Below are 15,535 nucleotides of genomic sequence, written 5' to 3'. Positions count from 1 at the left end.
CATTTACGTACGCTGTGATTTCTCTCCAAGGGGAAAGCAGGCACGGCCACGTGTATGCTGTGGGCACAGCCCCTCCACTTCTCGGAGGACACAGGGTAACAGCAGCCACCCTGCAGACCATCCGTGTCAGCCTTAGGGAAGAAGAGGGAGGACTTTTTTTTTAACGTGTCTTTGTTCCTGCAATCTCTCCTAAACTATCCACAAATACAGAACTTGCTTTGTAGATGAGGCTGGTCTTGAATTCATGGAGGTCTGCCTGCCTCCACCTCCCGTGCGCTGGTATTAAAGGTGTGCACCATCACCACTACACCCCCCTCCACCACTTCCATCATCACCTCCACCTCCTCCATCCCCACCTCCACCATCACCACCTCCATCACCACCACCTCCATCACCATCACCACCACCTCCTCCATCACCACCTCCACCCACCTCCATCACCATCATCAACACCTCCACCGCAACCATCACTGCCACCAGCAGCAGCAGCAGCAGCAGCAGCAGCAGCCTAATGTTCTTTAAAAAAAAGCCCTGCATTTGAGTCCACTAGGTTTTTATAAGTGACACACCTAAAACAGACTCAGAAAACTTAAGAGGATCAAGAAGAGACAATGATTTTGTTTCTAGAGTCCTTAATATGGAGTCCTTAATAGAATGTATTCAAGTATATGCACCAAGAGATGCTTTTAAAGAGAAGAAAAAAGAAGAAATAGATGAAATGCACAGGTGTGGGGAGAGTATTTTACACAAGAAATCGGAATACAATGTAAAGTTAGATGAAGGTCACCGGGTATGAAATAGCAGGCATTAACCGACTGTCCTTTTGTCTAGCTATCTGAGGGAGGGAGGATGAGCTGCCTGGAACCCAGAAGGTCTTCCTGAGCCTGTGGGACCCATGGCCCACAGTCACTAGACAATCGCAGTCATTTCTCATGGGGATCACCCACAGACCCCCACTTCCCACGTGAGCGAGCTACTGTGCATACAGCACTCTAGGTCCCAAGCAGTTTCACATTCCAGTCACTTTCTTCACTCCAGCAGACAGGAGGAGGCACAGGCACTGATATCAGGACAAATCAGAAACTCTAGGAAGCAAGAAAGCTACGTGAGTCAAGAAGGGAAATTCCTGCTTCTGCAAGGATTGCTGGTCTATAAAATGCTCCCGAGGCTCCTCAGGTTCAGCCTTCCTGCTGTTCTCTGCAAAGAGCATCAAAGCCAAGGCAAGGAGGCAGCAGCAGCAGAAGCCGAGATGAACACCAAGGGCATGGCCATAGCTTTGGCTCTGATCATCTGTGCGACAGCTGTGCAAGGTATGTGAGCCTGAATGGCCACTTCGTTATTTTTCAAATGTCTTTTCTCTAAAACATCCGGTCAAATCATTTAATTCCACACATTAGAAGCTCTAGCAATGACAGCAAATGTTAGAAATCTTTAAATAAAATGATTATTTTATTTCATGGGTGATAAAAACTTTATGGATTTCTTCATTTCCTGACAATTATCTAGCAAGAGCCTTTGGCTCTCAGTGTATGCTTGGAGAATCTTATATGTGATTGTGTTGGTGTCCTGGAAAAATTAGTGATTCAACCATGAAACTACTAATTTATTACAAGTGATACTCTCAGAATCGAGAAAAGAAAACTTCTCTCTGGGGAGATAGTCCCACTATTTTCATGTGTTTGAGCAAATACCTCACTTGGGAACAAGAGTGTTTCAAAGGTAGTATGAATGCTGACAACTCTCCATAGGCCTTCCCCCAAAGAAAACTGTCCCAAGTAGAAACATTATTAACATTTCCCTGCAAACTGAACCTAGAGCTGTGTCTCCTGTGACCTGGTGGTTCATACGTGATTTATCACTGCAGATCTGGGCTAATCAAGAAATAGGAAGTCCATAACACAAGCCTAGCCATTTTAAGAACTCTCACTGGTCTAAGAGAATAACGAATATTTGTGGCTTCCCCGGGAACATCTGGTTTCAAAGGTTTCAAAGATAATCTTAGCTGGGAGAATGACTTGATTTATGATACTCAGTCTTAATCTAAAATCTGAACTTGAAGAGACAAAATCAAAAGAATTATTAACTATTTGCTCATTTAGTAAACAGCCGGTCACCAGTGACCGTGGGCTAAGTTTGTACACCCAGTCAATCAGTCATAAAATAAAACAAATAGAGAAGAAAGCAGCCACTTTGCTCTCTGGCTTGCTGTTGTAGTGTGGTTGCTATTCAGTAATCCCGTGCCAGGCTGGTGGCACACCCATGCCACACGTAATTTCAGCACACAGGAGGCTAAGGTGACTAGGTAACACTGAGATATGGGGCCTGCAAGGTAGAGCTTCAAATTCAAGGTCCTCCTGGGCTTCATGGTGAGTTGGACACAAGCCTGGGCCAAACGGCAAGTGAGTACTGTCTGAAACCTAAATTAAATCACTAATAAAAACTGAGGAATGGATACAGTAAATTAGCATAACGCAGAGGGACTGTTACAGGAGATTCAAAACTTAATTTCAATCTGCACAAATGAGGTGAACAGAAATGTGTCTGCCACCTACCTACTTGCAGGGCAGTAATTCACAGCCATGACTAACCAGTGCTTTGATCTGTTCTAGGCTTCGTTATGTTCAAAGGGGGGCGCTGTCTTTGCATAGGCCCTGGAGCAAAAGCAGTCAGAAAGGCAGACATTGAGAGGGTTTCCGTAATTCACCCCAGCAACGGCTGTGACAAGGTTGAAGTGATGTGAGTAATGGCTTGCTGGAGATGACAGTGGTGGGGGTGGTTTGGCTTTGTGGATGTTTTCCCACCAGTGCTTAAGACATTTTTGTGTCTTCCTTAACAGCGTTACCCTGAAAGCACAGAAAGGACAGAGGTGCCTGGACCCCAGATCAAAGCAAGCACGCCTTATACGACAGGTAGGCTTCCAGACCTCTGAGTTAGCCTTTGCTCTGCCCACGAGGGCTCTGGAGCACAGAATCTCCACGAAGCATTCAGTTAAGAGGTCCTGGGTTATAGTAACATCCTTTTCCTGCTCCGCTGCTTCTGCAGGCCAGCTCTTAACTACTGAGGAAACGAAACAGCCCAGGGAATAAAAATCTTCATTTTTTTTTTCCTTTACAGAAAATAGAAAAAAATAATTCTTTAAAGCACCGAAACATGTGAAGTCCTGAAAAAAGAAAAAAAAGTGACTGGCAACCGGAAGTGTCCTTCTGTGACCAGTGAAGTACAAACTGTGTGCCGGGAGCCTGACCCTCTCCTATCTCAGAATATGCATCCATTTACTACCGGGTTACAGGACCTTACAGGAGGTTTGATACGTCTAACTGTTCTGCTTGGCTATGAAAATATTTTCTCTCTTAGGAGTCACGTGCCCGTGTGTGTGCACAGCCGGCCTTACCTTCTATGGCTATAATGGACGTATTGTTACTGGGGCCAACCCCACGCTGGGCTCAAAAGCATCTATGTGTAGTAAAACATTCCTCCGAGAATTTCTCATGCAAACAGACATTCCTTTCCCCAAATACAGGAGGCACATAAACATGTAGGAAAATGTTTCCATGTATCATCTTGTTTACTCGTTTTAAAAGACGGGTCATTCGTGAGATGTAAACATTTCTGCACTGTGGGAGCTGGTAAGAACACTGATCTTTTCTGAGTTAGTCACGCAGTTTTCCCACTGAGGCATTCTAAGAGGGCTAAGATGTGTATTTCCTGTGCATTTGGTTTTATCTATTTCATCAGTGACAATAACCTGGACACATTTTAAATGTAAGCTGTTCTTGCCCACCAAATACAAATGTTGGAAAAAAAATATCTATGCACATCTTTCAATCTGTTTTCTGTGATTTTGCTTTTGAGAAAAACATGTACTTTGTTCGTTTCCTTTGTCATACTGTGAATGGTAGGGATTGCTAACTGTCTTTCTTTGAAAAGAATAAAAGTTGTGTTTCTCTAGTAAGCAACTATACCTCTTATTAAACTATAAACAACCACATGCTTTCTGGGCATTGAGATGCCTTTAGATTCTTTCCACTTTGTGTTTTAGAGGTACACAGCTACTAGTCACCATGCAGAGTTCTTTAGAAATATGCTTCAAGCTGGGTGGTGGCAGCACATGCCTTTAGTCCTAGCATTTGGGAGGCAGAGGCAGGCAGATCTCTGTGAATTCTTCTACAGAGCTAGCTAAGGGAAACCCTGTCTTGAATGACAACCCCCTACCCCCTGCTAAGTAAAGGAAGGAAGAGAGGAAGGAGGAAGGAAGGAAAGAAAGAAAGAAAGAAAGGAAGGAAGGAAGGAAGGAAGGAAGGAAGGAAGGAAGGAAGAGAAAGAAAGGAAGAAAGAAAGAAAGAAAGAAAGAAAGAAAGAAAGAAAGAAAGAAAGAAAGAAAGAAAGAATCAAAGAATCTCCACGAAGCATTCAGTTAAGAGGTCCTGGGTTATAGTAACATCCTTTTCCTGCTCCGCTGCTTCTGCAGGCCAGCTCTTAACTACTGAGGAAGTGAAACAGTCCAGGGAATAAAACTCTTCATTTTTTTTTTCCATTACAGACAATAGAAAAAAATAATTCTTTAAAGCACCGAAACATGTGCACAGCTGGCCTTACCTTCTATGGCTATAATGGACGTATTGTTCAGACACACTGAAAGACAGACTTCAGTGGGGAGGAGTTGGTGATGAGAAAAAATATGACAAAAAAGATACCAAAAGAAATTCTTAAATAAATAATAATAATTAGCTAGGTGTGGTGGCACACACCTTTAATTTCAGCACTAGAAAGGCAGAGGCAGAAGGGTCTCTTATGCCAGCCTGGCCTACAGGAGTTCTAGGATAGTCAAGACACAGACAGAAATCTTGTCTTAAAATAAAAAGAAGTACCCCATGTAAAAAAGGAAATGTGCTTCAGTGGAGGTCATGAAGAAATCCACTCAACTTTAGTTAGGGTTAGAGAGACTCTTTCTAGTCCATTCCCACCCCTTTACCTTCACTTATATTGTGACTTTCTGAGGCTAACCAAAACGGGGAAACCAAAAGGAGATTTCCTGCTAGCCATAACAAAAGACTCAGCTCGGCTGTGTCTACTTGGATTTTGAACTTCAGCGAGGACACACTAAGGTTCCATCTTACACCTGTCAAGATGACAAAAGTCAATAACACAAGTGACAGTACATGCTGGGGAGGATGTGGAGCAATGGGGACACTCCTTAGTTGCTGGCAAGAATGCAAACTCATACAGCCAATATGGAAATGTTACTCAGGAAGATAGGAACTGATCTACAGCAAGGACACTTGCTCAGCCATATTCATTGCAGTCTGTTCATAATAGCCAAAAACTGGGGGGAAAAGAAAAACCCTAGATGTCCTTCAACAGAAGAATGGATAAAGAAAACATGGTACATTCATACTATAGAGTATTACTCAGCTGTTAAAACAAAACAAAACAAAAAATGACATCATGAAATTTGCAGGCAGATGGATGGAAGTTGAAAAAAAAAAATCAACCTGAGTGAGGTAACCCAGATATAAAAAGATAAATATGGTATGTATCTGTTTGTGTGCGGATATTAGCCATTAAATAAATGATAACCAAGCTACACCCATAGACACAGAGAGGTTAGGTACAGAGGAAGGGACTAAGAGGGACACATGGATCTATCTCCCTGGGAGACATATACTAAGTTTTAAAGGTGAACTGGGCATGGGGGGCAGGGAGGATCAGGTGAGGAAGAGGAGGGGAGACAGGGTTGAGGGAGGGTATGCAGAGAGACACACCAGAATTGGAGGGCACTTGAGGGGTGGTATGAAAACCTACTGCAGTGGAAGCTTCCTACAGTGTATGAAGGTGATTCTAACGCACTCGCCAAATAGTGAGAGAGACAGAGTCCCAACCGGCCACTCTTGTCGCCAAATGAGGCTTCCGATACCAGGACTGGGTTATGTCCAATTGAGTTGTTGGCCAAAGGGGTCCCATGGAAATCCTCCAAACAACCTCGGCTATTGCCAAAATAATAGATTGCTCTCTACAGACCGACAGCAAGGCTCATTCCTAAAGGCAGCACCCACACAACTCCTTGAACATGGAGAGATTAAGCGGGGAGGCCTGCATAGAACCTTCACCTCCATGTTCTGGGGTCTTTGGTATGGGACAGTACTCTGCAGACTGCCAAAAGAGAACATGAACACCAACCCAGACACAAAACCTCTGATCTACAATCTGTCCTGCCTGCAAAATGTGCTATGGTGGCAACGCTGGCACAAAGCTTGTGGAAGTGACCAACCAATGTCCGATTTGATTTAGGCTGGCTCCACAGATGGAAGCCATACCTGGGTGACCAACAGCCAGAGACTAGATAGTCCAGAGTCCCAGGGTAAAACCAAATGCTACCGTTGTGCTAAAGGAACAAAGCAATAAAATGACTCCTAACATTATTTAGCTGATCCTGTAGATCTGTGAGTGCTCAGCCAGCATCAAAAGAGCTTCTTCCTGCAGCAAGTGAGAAGAAATACATCCAGACATTACAGACAGAGACCGAGACCTCAGAACACATAGCTCTAAATGGAATGTCTCCGTCAAATCTCTCCCCTCACCACACAGGGAACCCCAGAAAAGCAGGCAGAAAGAGCGAAAGAGCCAGAGGGCATGGAGGACACCAGAACAAGGCCCTATAAATCAACTGAGCATTGCTCATGTGAACTCAGCAGAGACCGAAGCAGCAGGCACAGGGCAGACACACAATGGCTTTCAATTTAGTGGTTTTTATGGGACTCCTACCTAATTACTATGCGAACCAATGGGTCTCTGATTCTTGTGCCTTCTCTTGAGCTCGTGTCCTCTGTTGGTTTGCCTTGTTCAGCTTCGACGTGATGGTTTTTGTTGCATCTCACTATATTTTATTTTGTCACCTTTGGTTGTTACCACTTAGAAGAAGCTTGTTCTTTTCTAATGAAAGGCAGAAAATGTGAGTGGATTTGGGTGGGAGAGGAGGTGGGGAGGGACTTAGAGCAGCAGAGGGAGGGGAACTATATTGGGATTATGTTTTATGAGAAAAGAATCTGTTTCTAAGAAAAGGGGAGAAAAACAAAAAGGCTGAGCTAGGTTACTATCGGGTAAGAATGAATTCATGCAGAGGAAAGAGAGCTCAGAGCTCCCCCGAGCCACAGTGACGAAGCAGCCATGCTTTGCTGCTGTCACATTACGGATTTATACCAACTAATTTTTAAAACACGCAGCCATCAACTTCCACAATGTATTTTTTTTCCTGTTTACCGCTCCCTGCTTATCAGCTCTTTTCATTTATAATAAAATCAGTGTGCTCATTACCAAGTTGTTTTCATTTATAATAGAATTAGGGCATGCATTCTCAGGTTGTCTTCATTCATAATGAGTGTGTGTGTCATCAGGTTGGTGTTTGCCTCGATGTTCAGAAGTTTGTTACTTTAACCTCATGGCACAAGATTCCTTGTTGAAAGAAAAAAAAATATCCTCCCAAGTTCACAGCTGTATCTTCTAGTTTCTTAAAGTCCCCGAGGGACACCCACTCTTGGTGACCCTGGTCAGGCAGACTGAAGGAGAGAACTCCTAACGTCGAGATGTGTCCTGATTTCTTGACTCATGTCGCTGATGCTCCTTGCCAACAGGGGCAAAGGTAACACAGACAAACAGTCCAGCTGTGTGGCTCTGAGGCTCTGGAATTAGGCCGGGAGGGATAAGGCTGGAGTCTTGGGCTGGAACTTCCATCACTAAGCTGTTTAAAACAGGCTAAAGTCTTCTGTAAATTGAATAAACGGAAGAGCACAGCGCAGCTCAGCTGAAAACAGGCAGCAATGTCGATTTAGCTGCAGGATTTTTAATAAACTCTAACCCTAAGCTGTTCACGTGGGTAGCTGATATGGAAACCAGCCACCTCTCATACTCTGTATCAAGAGCCATCCATGTGATGAGGTTCCCTGTAACCACAACCCTCCTGTATGGTAGAAGGAGAGAAGAGGAGACAGAGAGACAGGGCCAGAGGATGGGGAAGCCGGAAGGCGGAGAAAGGTGACTGACTAGCTCCCATCACCTGTTCTCTGCCTCCGAGTTTATCTTTGACAATTTCAGCTATTTCACTAGCCATGATCTTCCCGCTCCGCCCATTAGTTCATTGATGCCCCCTGGGGATTTAAGCCCCTCAGTCACCCTGCTGACTCAAAATATCACCACAGCTCAGGTAGTGTTTGGGATTTCCTGGTACTCACGATGTGCGGTTCAGGAAAAATGTTGGCACAATTCTGTTAGCACACATTTCATACAGGGAAGCCTCACCCTGTAGCCTGGACCTCATTATGTACGACAGACCTCAAATCTGTGGCAATCCCCCTGCCTTAGCATCCTGAGTTCTGGGATTAAAGGTACAGAATGGCCAATGACTAGGATGCATTTTCCTTGACCAGGAATCTAAATAAAATATTACTTTTGCGGTTTCCCTGAAATAAGAACCTTTTGGTAAATAATAATATTACTATTATTCTATTGTTGTTGTTGTTATTATTATTATTATTATTGTCTGTTGTTCCTGAGGCATGGTCTCTTTATGAAGCTCAGGCTGGCCTAGAACTCATTATGTACCCTAGCTGACTGCAACTTCCCAGTGGTCTACCTTCCTCAGCCACCCAGTGCACAATTACAGACCTGTGCCGCCTTACCCAGCATTGATTTTTACTGGACCTCTGGTGTGCAAAAGGATTGCCATTTAAGTTAACGATGCATAAACTTCTATCCCTAAGCCATGCATCTATCTGCACCAGGGAATTCCCCACAGCCAAAAAAAAAAAAAAAAAAAAAAAAAACCCACAAACCTGGCCTATGACATAGCTCAGTGGTAGAGCCCTTGCCTGGCGTGGCTAAGGTTCTGGTTTGGATCCCCAGTATAAAACAAAATCTAATCACTGTATGGTCTGAAACAGTGTGTCTCAAAGCCGGGGAGTGGCGCACCCCCTTTAATCTCAGCACTCAGGAGGCAGAGGCAGGTGGATTCCTGTGAGTTCAAGGTCATCCTAGTCTACCGTGCCAATCCAGGACAGCCAAGGCAACACAGAGAAACCCTGTCTCTGAAGAGAACAGAACGGTGGTTCTCAACCTTCCCAGTGCTGTGACCCTTTAATACAGTCCCTCACGCTGTGGTGACCCCCAACCATAAAGTTATTTCGTTGCTGCTTCGTCGCTGTGATTTTGCCGCCGTTCTGTAAGCATCTGATATGTGACCCCGGGAATCGCCACCCGCAGGTTGAGAAGCACTGTCACGAGCTGCTCAAAGCTTACTCTCAGCCCTCCCAAACACGACTGCATCTGCCACCCCTGGGTCAGCATTTCCTTCGTCCTGGCTCGGGCTGCCAGCGAATGAAGAGATCTGTGAGTCACTGGGAAGCACTCCTGAGCAGTCCACCCAGCGAGCGCCAGGCAGAACCTCGAAGGGGAAGCTGCAGACACCGGAACGGAGCAGTGCCGCAGGGGAATCCCATCCACAAACCTTCCAAGTCTCCGTCCGGTTCTGTGCTTCTCCTAAGGGCTTTAGTTTCTCAGAAAGCCTTTTTTGGGGGGAGGGGGAAGAGGGGTTGTGCTCGCAAGCATTTAAGAACAGGCTGTTTTTATTGTGTTTTATTTCTCTGGACCGATGCCAAGATTACAGACATAGAAGCCAAATCGATGAAGTGGAAACTGAAACTAAGTTCTTCAACTCTCTCTTTCAATGCCAGCCCAGAACAGCGAAAGCTAACAAAGTGAATGTACCAAAAGCCTTGAGAATTTTTGAAAGAAAAATAAATTTTAAAGGTCACTTTCCTGTTTGTTTGTTTGTTTGTTTGTTTGTTTCTTTTAATTCTCATTCAAACACTCCATGTAGGTTGACCGTAGCTGCAACATTAGCAGCAGGTTTGCTGCTGGTGTACAAATCACACCTGTTCTCGAGTGATTTCCCATGTGGGTTACAATTTGATGCCCTGTGCAGGCTCCCATGCAAAGCAAGAGCAGGAATCTTTGTTGTGTTTCTAGCATCGCCAGGCACAACAGATTCCTAATTAACGTTCCCAGAAACCCCGATCCTGGAACCAGCAACCTGGATACCCACCTCAACCAGCCATCCCAGTCCTGGAAAGGCCCTCCACAGCAAGGAATAAACTTTTTAGTTTGCATCTTAGGGTGGGCATGGTGGCACAGGCCTTTAATTCCAGCACTGGGAGGCAGAGGCACGTGGATCTCTGAGAGTTCAAGGCCAACCGGATCTACATAACGAGTTCTAGGATAGCCAGGACTACATAGTAAGACCCTGTCTTAAAAAACCGAAATAGTAGGGCTGGAGAGATGGCTCGGTGGTTAAGAGCACTGTCTGCTCTTTCAAAGGACCTGAGTTCAGATCTCAGCACCCACATGGCAGCTCACAACTCTCTGTAACCCCAGTTCCAAGGGATCTGACACCTTCATACTAATGCACATAAAATAAAAATTTATTAAAAAACTAAAATAGTAATTAATAATAATAAATAATTTGTCTCAGTCCAGATTTGTTTAGCATAATTAACTCTCCAAGAGCATGCCAATTGGGGCCAATGAGTATTCTCAACCTGCAAAACTGAACTCCAGGTGCTAGGACTGAAGGTGGGAACCACCATGTGCAGCCTGTAAGTAAACTCCACTCTGTGTGTGTGTGTGTGTGTGTGTGTGTGTGTGTGAGTCTGTGTGTGTGTGTGTATGTGTATGTTTGAGACAGGGCTTTTCTACGTTGCTCTAGCTGTCCTGGAACTCACTATGTAGACCAGGTTGGCCTCCAACTCAGAGACCCGGTTGCCTCTACCCCCAGTGCTGGGATCAAAGGCTCATCTGAGGCTGACCTTTTCTTCGATCGTCTTCAAAGAACTTCTGACCTTAGGGAGTACCCTCCCCTAGGAACTTCCATGGTAGATCCTTTTATTTCAGTCAATCAGCATTAACCTCAGCGTCATTTGTTCCCACAGTGCAGCGTCCACTCTGCGGAAGCAGGCCGGGGGAGGCGGCTCATGGCACCGTCACAGCAACGGTCCCTCATCAGAAGTCTCTTGGCTTCTGTCAACCCTGCCTCATTCCCTTCCATCCGTCCTTCCAGACTCCACAGCTGCCTACCGACTTGCTAGCTTGAAAGCTTAGCTCCGTCCTCGTCCTTGGACTACACCATCCTAAGATTTAGCACTCTAGAAATCTCCGTCTTTCCCAAGCAGCAACTCACCCCTGTTCTGGTGGCAGAGTTCCTGTTTTGCAGCTCCACTTTGCAGGTACAGCTTTCCTTCTTAGCCTCCGAGCCCAAGTTTTAAACCAGTACTCCCTAGCCCCATCCCAATCCTACGTCATTGTAACCTCTATGAAAGACCCCTCACATCCTCTTCTTGGTTCTAGGTCTCTGCTGCCTTAGCTGTTGCACTGCAGAGTGATGACCATACCTCAAACGCTTTCCTCCTTGATCCCGGCTACCATGCACCCACACAGAAAACAACAGAAAAATCCACAACAGTGTCAGAACTGGAATAATGACTTGCTTTACATCCTCTTTTGTAACTCATGACCATTACCTGCACACCATGTAAAATTGAATGTGAAACTTCACGGCTTCTGTTCTGAATACCTTGTCTAACTGTACATAAGTTTGTTAAGTTGTATAGACTTTGGATCTGGCTAAATTTGGTGTGTGATTTCTTTTTTATTGCAAGTACTTTATAATAAAATTTATAAGATAAATAAACAAATATCTCAAAAGTAAAAAGCAAAAATGAATACTGGAAATGCAACAAAAAATTTAAAATATGCATGTTTAGGACCTGGGTTAAATATCAACTCTGTGTTTTACAAGAAAGGAAAGACAAGACTGAAGGCCATTTCCAAACTTATTCCACAATGCACTGCATCTGTTTCCTCAAGCTGCTCATGCTTTGGAAAGTGAAACCTAACTCACTCACTGTTAAAAATCAACAGAGGGAAATTCCAAACTCAGGGGTCAGAACAAACACAAACAATATCCTGGGTTTTACAACAGGGGACTTCCCTCAGAGGCTGTGGAGTCTTGCTGAGTCAACTCCAAAGTTAACCAATCAAGAGTCAGGGAGGGAAACTCTTTGCAGATAAATACTCCACAGCAACGCTTCATGGTGCAGTCTTCAGCTGAGGCACATCCCGAGCCTGCCTTCCAGAAGCCTCCGCTCTCTGCACCATGAACCCAAGTGCTGTCCTCATTTTCTGCCTCATCCTGCTGAGTCTGAGCGGGACTCAAGGTAAGGGACACCAGGGCTATTTAATCATCGAAGTCAGAAAGACAACTGAGCTCACTTCTAAACACAATATATTTTGAACTCTTGATGTGTGCCTAGAAAGAAGAAGGAAGCTGGTAGAAAGTCCTCCAGCTTGCAGAATTTAATCACATGCTGGTTCAAGTCAGAGAAAAGTAGAATATATTTTAAAAAAAAGGAATGAAGAAGGGAAGAAAAAGAGGAAGGGGGGAGGCAGGGAGGGAAAAAACTTTGAGAGGATGGAGAAGGAGGGAAGGGAGAAAGGAGGGGGAGGGAGAGAGAGGTAAGCCTTCTTACCTAAGCCTAACTGATAATGATAATGATAATAATAATAATAATAATAATAAAACAAGTCGCAGCCCCCTTCTTCATGATAACCAGATATTTATCTATCTAGCCCTATGAAGGGATGGGCTGCATCTCTCCTCAGATTAAACGACAATATGGGAACAGACTCTGCTAAAGACTACCTCACCTATATCAGGTGCCTAAAATTAGAGTGTGCCAACCTTCCCGGCTCTACTGCTCTCTTCCTGCAGGGGTCCCTCTCTCAAGAACGGTACGCTGCCTGTGCATCAAAACTGATGACGGTCCAGTAAAGCCGAGGGCCATAGGAAAACTCGAAATTATTCCTGCAAGTCAATCCTGTCCACGCGTTGAGATCATGTGAGTAAAATCGCACGTGCTGATAACTTCCCTTGTGTTAATCACGTGTTAAGTATGTGATGATAATCAGGAAAGGTCAGTGAAGGATCTGTGATGACTACAGCTGACACGTGGGACCTGAATTCAGACATAGATCCACACAGTCCATCTGTTTTCTTGGCCTGACATTAATATGAATGTCTCACTATTTATTTCTATAGTGCCACAATGAAAAAAAGTGGAGAGGAGAAATGTCTAAATCCAGAATCTGAGGCCATCAAGAGTTTACTGAAAGCAGTTAGCCAAAAAAGGTAGGTTTGCTGTTGCTCCTTCAGGAGAAGCCAGTCCTGGAAATGACACCTGCACTGGGCTTTGCAGTGGGACCTCTGCCTTAAGCTCACATCACCACCATGGCCCTTCCTCCCTCCGTTTACACAGAGGTGCCATCTCAGGTCATGAATACCCAGTGTATAGATGTGACTTGTAATTTCAACCTTGGAGCAGTTATCACTGTCCGGGTAAGGCTGCCAATTTATCTCCATTTCCAAAGAAAAAAAGAAAAAGAAAAAAAAAAAAAAAACAAAGAGAGAAAGAAGGAGAAAAAGAAAACCAGCCCTCATGACCCACAGTGACTGGAAGCAGAGGGGCCTTTTGCCCAAGGGCCTTTGGGTTCCCAGACTGAAGCCAGAGTCTCTTTCACTCAGTACAGTTTCCTCTCTCCATAGGTCCAAAAGAGCTCCTTAACTAGAGAGAAGCCACTCACCGCAGCGCTGTGACAATGGGCCGCGGGGAGCCTGTCTCTCCATCACTTCCCTCTACACAGTGTATGGCTAGTCCTGTTTCTCCTGAGAGGTGTCCAAGCCGGTCACATCAGCTGCTACTCCTGCTCAGGACGATGGACCGTTCATCATCCTGAGACAAAAGTCAAGCCCAGGAACAAGAGTTCCCAACTCTACTAAGAGCTGGTTCTGAGCCTCGCTCAAACAGCCATGGTGGCGCTCCTGGCTCTGTATTGGAAGCTACGTTGAGGTACTGCCCTCACAGCTATGTGCCAAACCTGGGCCTGCTTCTCACATCCTCCTTGCCTTCCCTGGGTTAAGGCTTTTCCGTTCTGAGTTTACCTGAGTCCTTTTATTTCCATGTGGAAACATATGTGTAAATATTATTTAATGACTGACTGTACAAAGTAGAATTCCTAGATGTATTTTTGTATGAGTTTCATTGCATATGGAAGAACTTATATAATTAAGTCCATATCAGTGAGCAATTAGAGTTTACATAGACAAGCGTTTTGAATGTTACATAACACAAATGGTGTTAGATGGTTTTCAAAACAAAATGTACTGTACTGAAAATATTAAGAGAATAAAAGGTAATAAAGTAATAATAACTAACACGAAATGCCGTGAGGGTCATGTGAGTGAGAATTATTTCAGAGGTTTAAAGAGTCAATGGCTCGGACAAGAAACTGGGGTGCGTAGGGGGACAAAGGAGTCGGGAGAATTGTCACACACCTCCTAAATTCAGCCTCCCTCAAAGCCCGTCATGTGAGATTCCTGTATCACTGGTGAGGGATGAAAGAAAATGACGTGAGCACGGAGCCTGACCTGGTTAGTTTTTATTGTCAGCTCAGCACAACCGAGAGTCAGCCGGGAGGAAGGGGTCTCCGCTGAGGGGCTGCGGAGATGGGACCGGCCTGTGGCCCACGTGTGGGTGATTGTCTTGACTGATGCCCCCTGGCAGAGCTCAGCCCCCTCGGGGCAGGGCCACCCTGAGCAGGTGGTCCTGGGTTGCAGAAGCAGACCAGCTGAGCGTGAGCCAGGGGAAGCGAGCCAGGGTGCCAGCCAGTAAGCCGCCTCCTCTGTGGCTTCTGCACCGGCTTTCTGCCATGGCTACCCCTGGAAACACGGGTTTAAATAAACCTCCTCCCTTGAGTCACTTTGGGTCAGAGTGTTTACCACAGCAACAGAAAGGGAACCAGAACAGACTCCCACATTCACGTTTCTGTAAGACAGCTCTGCCAGAATATTGCCCAGGAAAGCCTGCAATCACTGCATTCCCTTCCCAGGCCTGTGTCTTCACCTCTAGTTTATAGACTTGTTTAATTGTTCCATCACCCACTCAGTTCCCCAAACAACCCACATCACCACTTCTTCCTCACCTCCTATGGTGACTAAGAAGATGCCTGCAACACAGCTAGCTGATAAATTATTAGGTCTCTCAAATGTACGAAGTGTTCTCATAACTGTCTGCAAGACGACTCAGGGGGTGCAGGCACCTGACACAAAGCCTAAAGACCCGAGTTCAACCCCCAGGACCTGTGAGGGAGGAACCCACACCACAGGATATGTGCACTTCCTACCTCAGCTCACCACACACCAGTGAAAATGGTAAAGGAATTCTCGTGGATAAAAAGAATAGAAGTGAGATAAACAGTTGAAAAATAGTAAGAACTTCACAGAAGTAAGAAAAAAGCAGAAGCCCCAAACATGGGAAGATGTTCAACCTCATTTCTAATGAAGGAAATGTATATTCCAATCCTTAGACTTCACCTCATTAATTCCACAACCCTGACAGCACAAGGACAGGCCGTGGTTGCAAGTCTGCTTGGGGGG

The 15,535-nt window shown here is 45.1% G+C and overlaps 3 protein-coding genes across 11 annotated transcripts in view; 2 read left to right on the top strand and 1 right to left on the bottom strand.

Moving 5' to 3' along the window:
- The window catches only part of Art3 (ADP-ribosyltransferase 3 (inactive)), a 91,087-nt gene that overhangs the window by 51,857 nt on the left and 23,695 nt on the right, over nucleotides 1–15,535 (bottom strand). The window contains exon 1 of one of the 9 annotated variants that reach the window (XM_060380938.1): nucleotides 6,763–6,787. The exons of the other annotated variants lie outside the window; for them this stretch is intronic. The gene's annotated coding sequence lies outside the window, so the exon portion shown is untranslated. Of the gene's footprint in view, nucleotides 1–6,762; nucleotides 6,788–15,535 lie in introns of those variants that run through there. 9 annotated transcript variants of the gene reach the window in all.
- Cxcl11 (C-X-C motif chemokine ligand 11) lies at nucleotides 1,117–3,956 on the top strand. Its single transcript, XM_021649892.2, has 4 exons — nucleotides 1,117–1,310; nucleotides 2,610–2,736; nucleotides 2,837–2,909; nucleotides 3,115–3,956. Exons 1-4 carry the CDS (start codon nucleotides 1,157–1,159, stop codon nucleotides 3,154–3,156), a joined length of 396 nt encoding a protein of 131 aa, XP_021505567.2. The 5' UTR covers nucleotides 1,117–1,156; the 3' UTR covers nucleotides 3,157–3,956.
- On the top strand, nucleotides 12,137–14,321 carry Cxcl10 (C-X-C motif chemokine ligand 10). Its single transcript, XM_021649893.2, has 4 exons — nucleotides 12,137–12,260; nucleotides 12,815–12,941; nucleotides 13,142–13,231; nucleotides 13,646–14,321. The coding sequence occupies exons 1-4, from the start codon at nucleotides 12,200–12,202 to the stop codon at nucleotides 13,662–13,664; spliced, it is 297 nt and encodes a 98-aa protein (XP_021505568.1). The 5' UTR covers nucleotides 12,137–12,199; the 3' UTR covers nucleotides 13,665–14,321.

The sequence above is a fragment of the Meriones unguiculatus genome, chromosome 3 (assembly GCF_030254825.1).
Source record: "Meriones unguiculatus strain TT.TT164.6M chromosome 3, Bangor_MerUng_6.1, whole genome shotgun sequence".
NCBI classification, from domain to species: Eukaryota; Metazoa; Chordata; class Mammalia; order Rodentia; family Muridae; genus Meriones; species Meriones unguiculatus.
The sequence above is the reverse complement of the archived record's forward strand: the minus strand, read 5'-3'. Positions and strand labels throughout refer to the sequence as shown.

Coding starts and splice junctions, on each gene's coding strand:
- Cxcl11 (XM_021649892.2), top strand. CDS start 1,157: ATGCTCCCGAGGCTCCTCAGGTTCAGCCTTCCTGCTGTTCTCTGCAAA. Junction 1,311..2,609: donor CTGTGCGACAGCTGTGCAAG/GTATGTGAGCCT, acceptor GATCTGTTCTAG/GCTTCGTTATGTTCAAAGGG. Junction 2,737..2,836: donor TGTGACAAGGTTGAAGTGAT/GTGAGTAATGGC, acceptor CTTCCTTAACAG/CGTTACCCTGAAAGCACAGA.
- Cxcl10 (XM_021649893.2), top strand. CDS start 12,200: ATGAACCCAAGTGCTGTCCTCATTTTCTGCCTCATCCTGCTGAGTCTG. Junction 12,261..12,814: donor GAGTCTGAGCGGGACTCAAG/GTAAGGGACACC, acceptor CTCTTCCTGCAG/GGGTCCCTCTCTCAAGAACG. Junction 12,942..13,141: donor TGTCCACGCGTTGAGATCAT/GTGAGTAAAATC, acceptor TTATTTCTATAG/TGCCACAATGAAAAAAAGTG.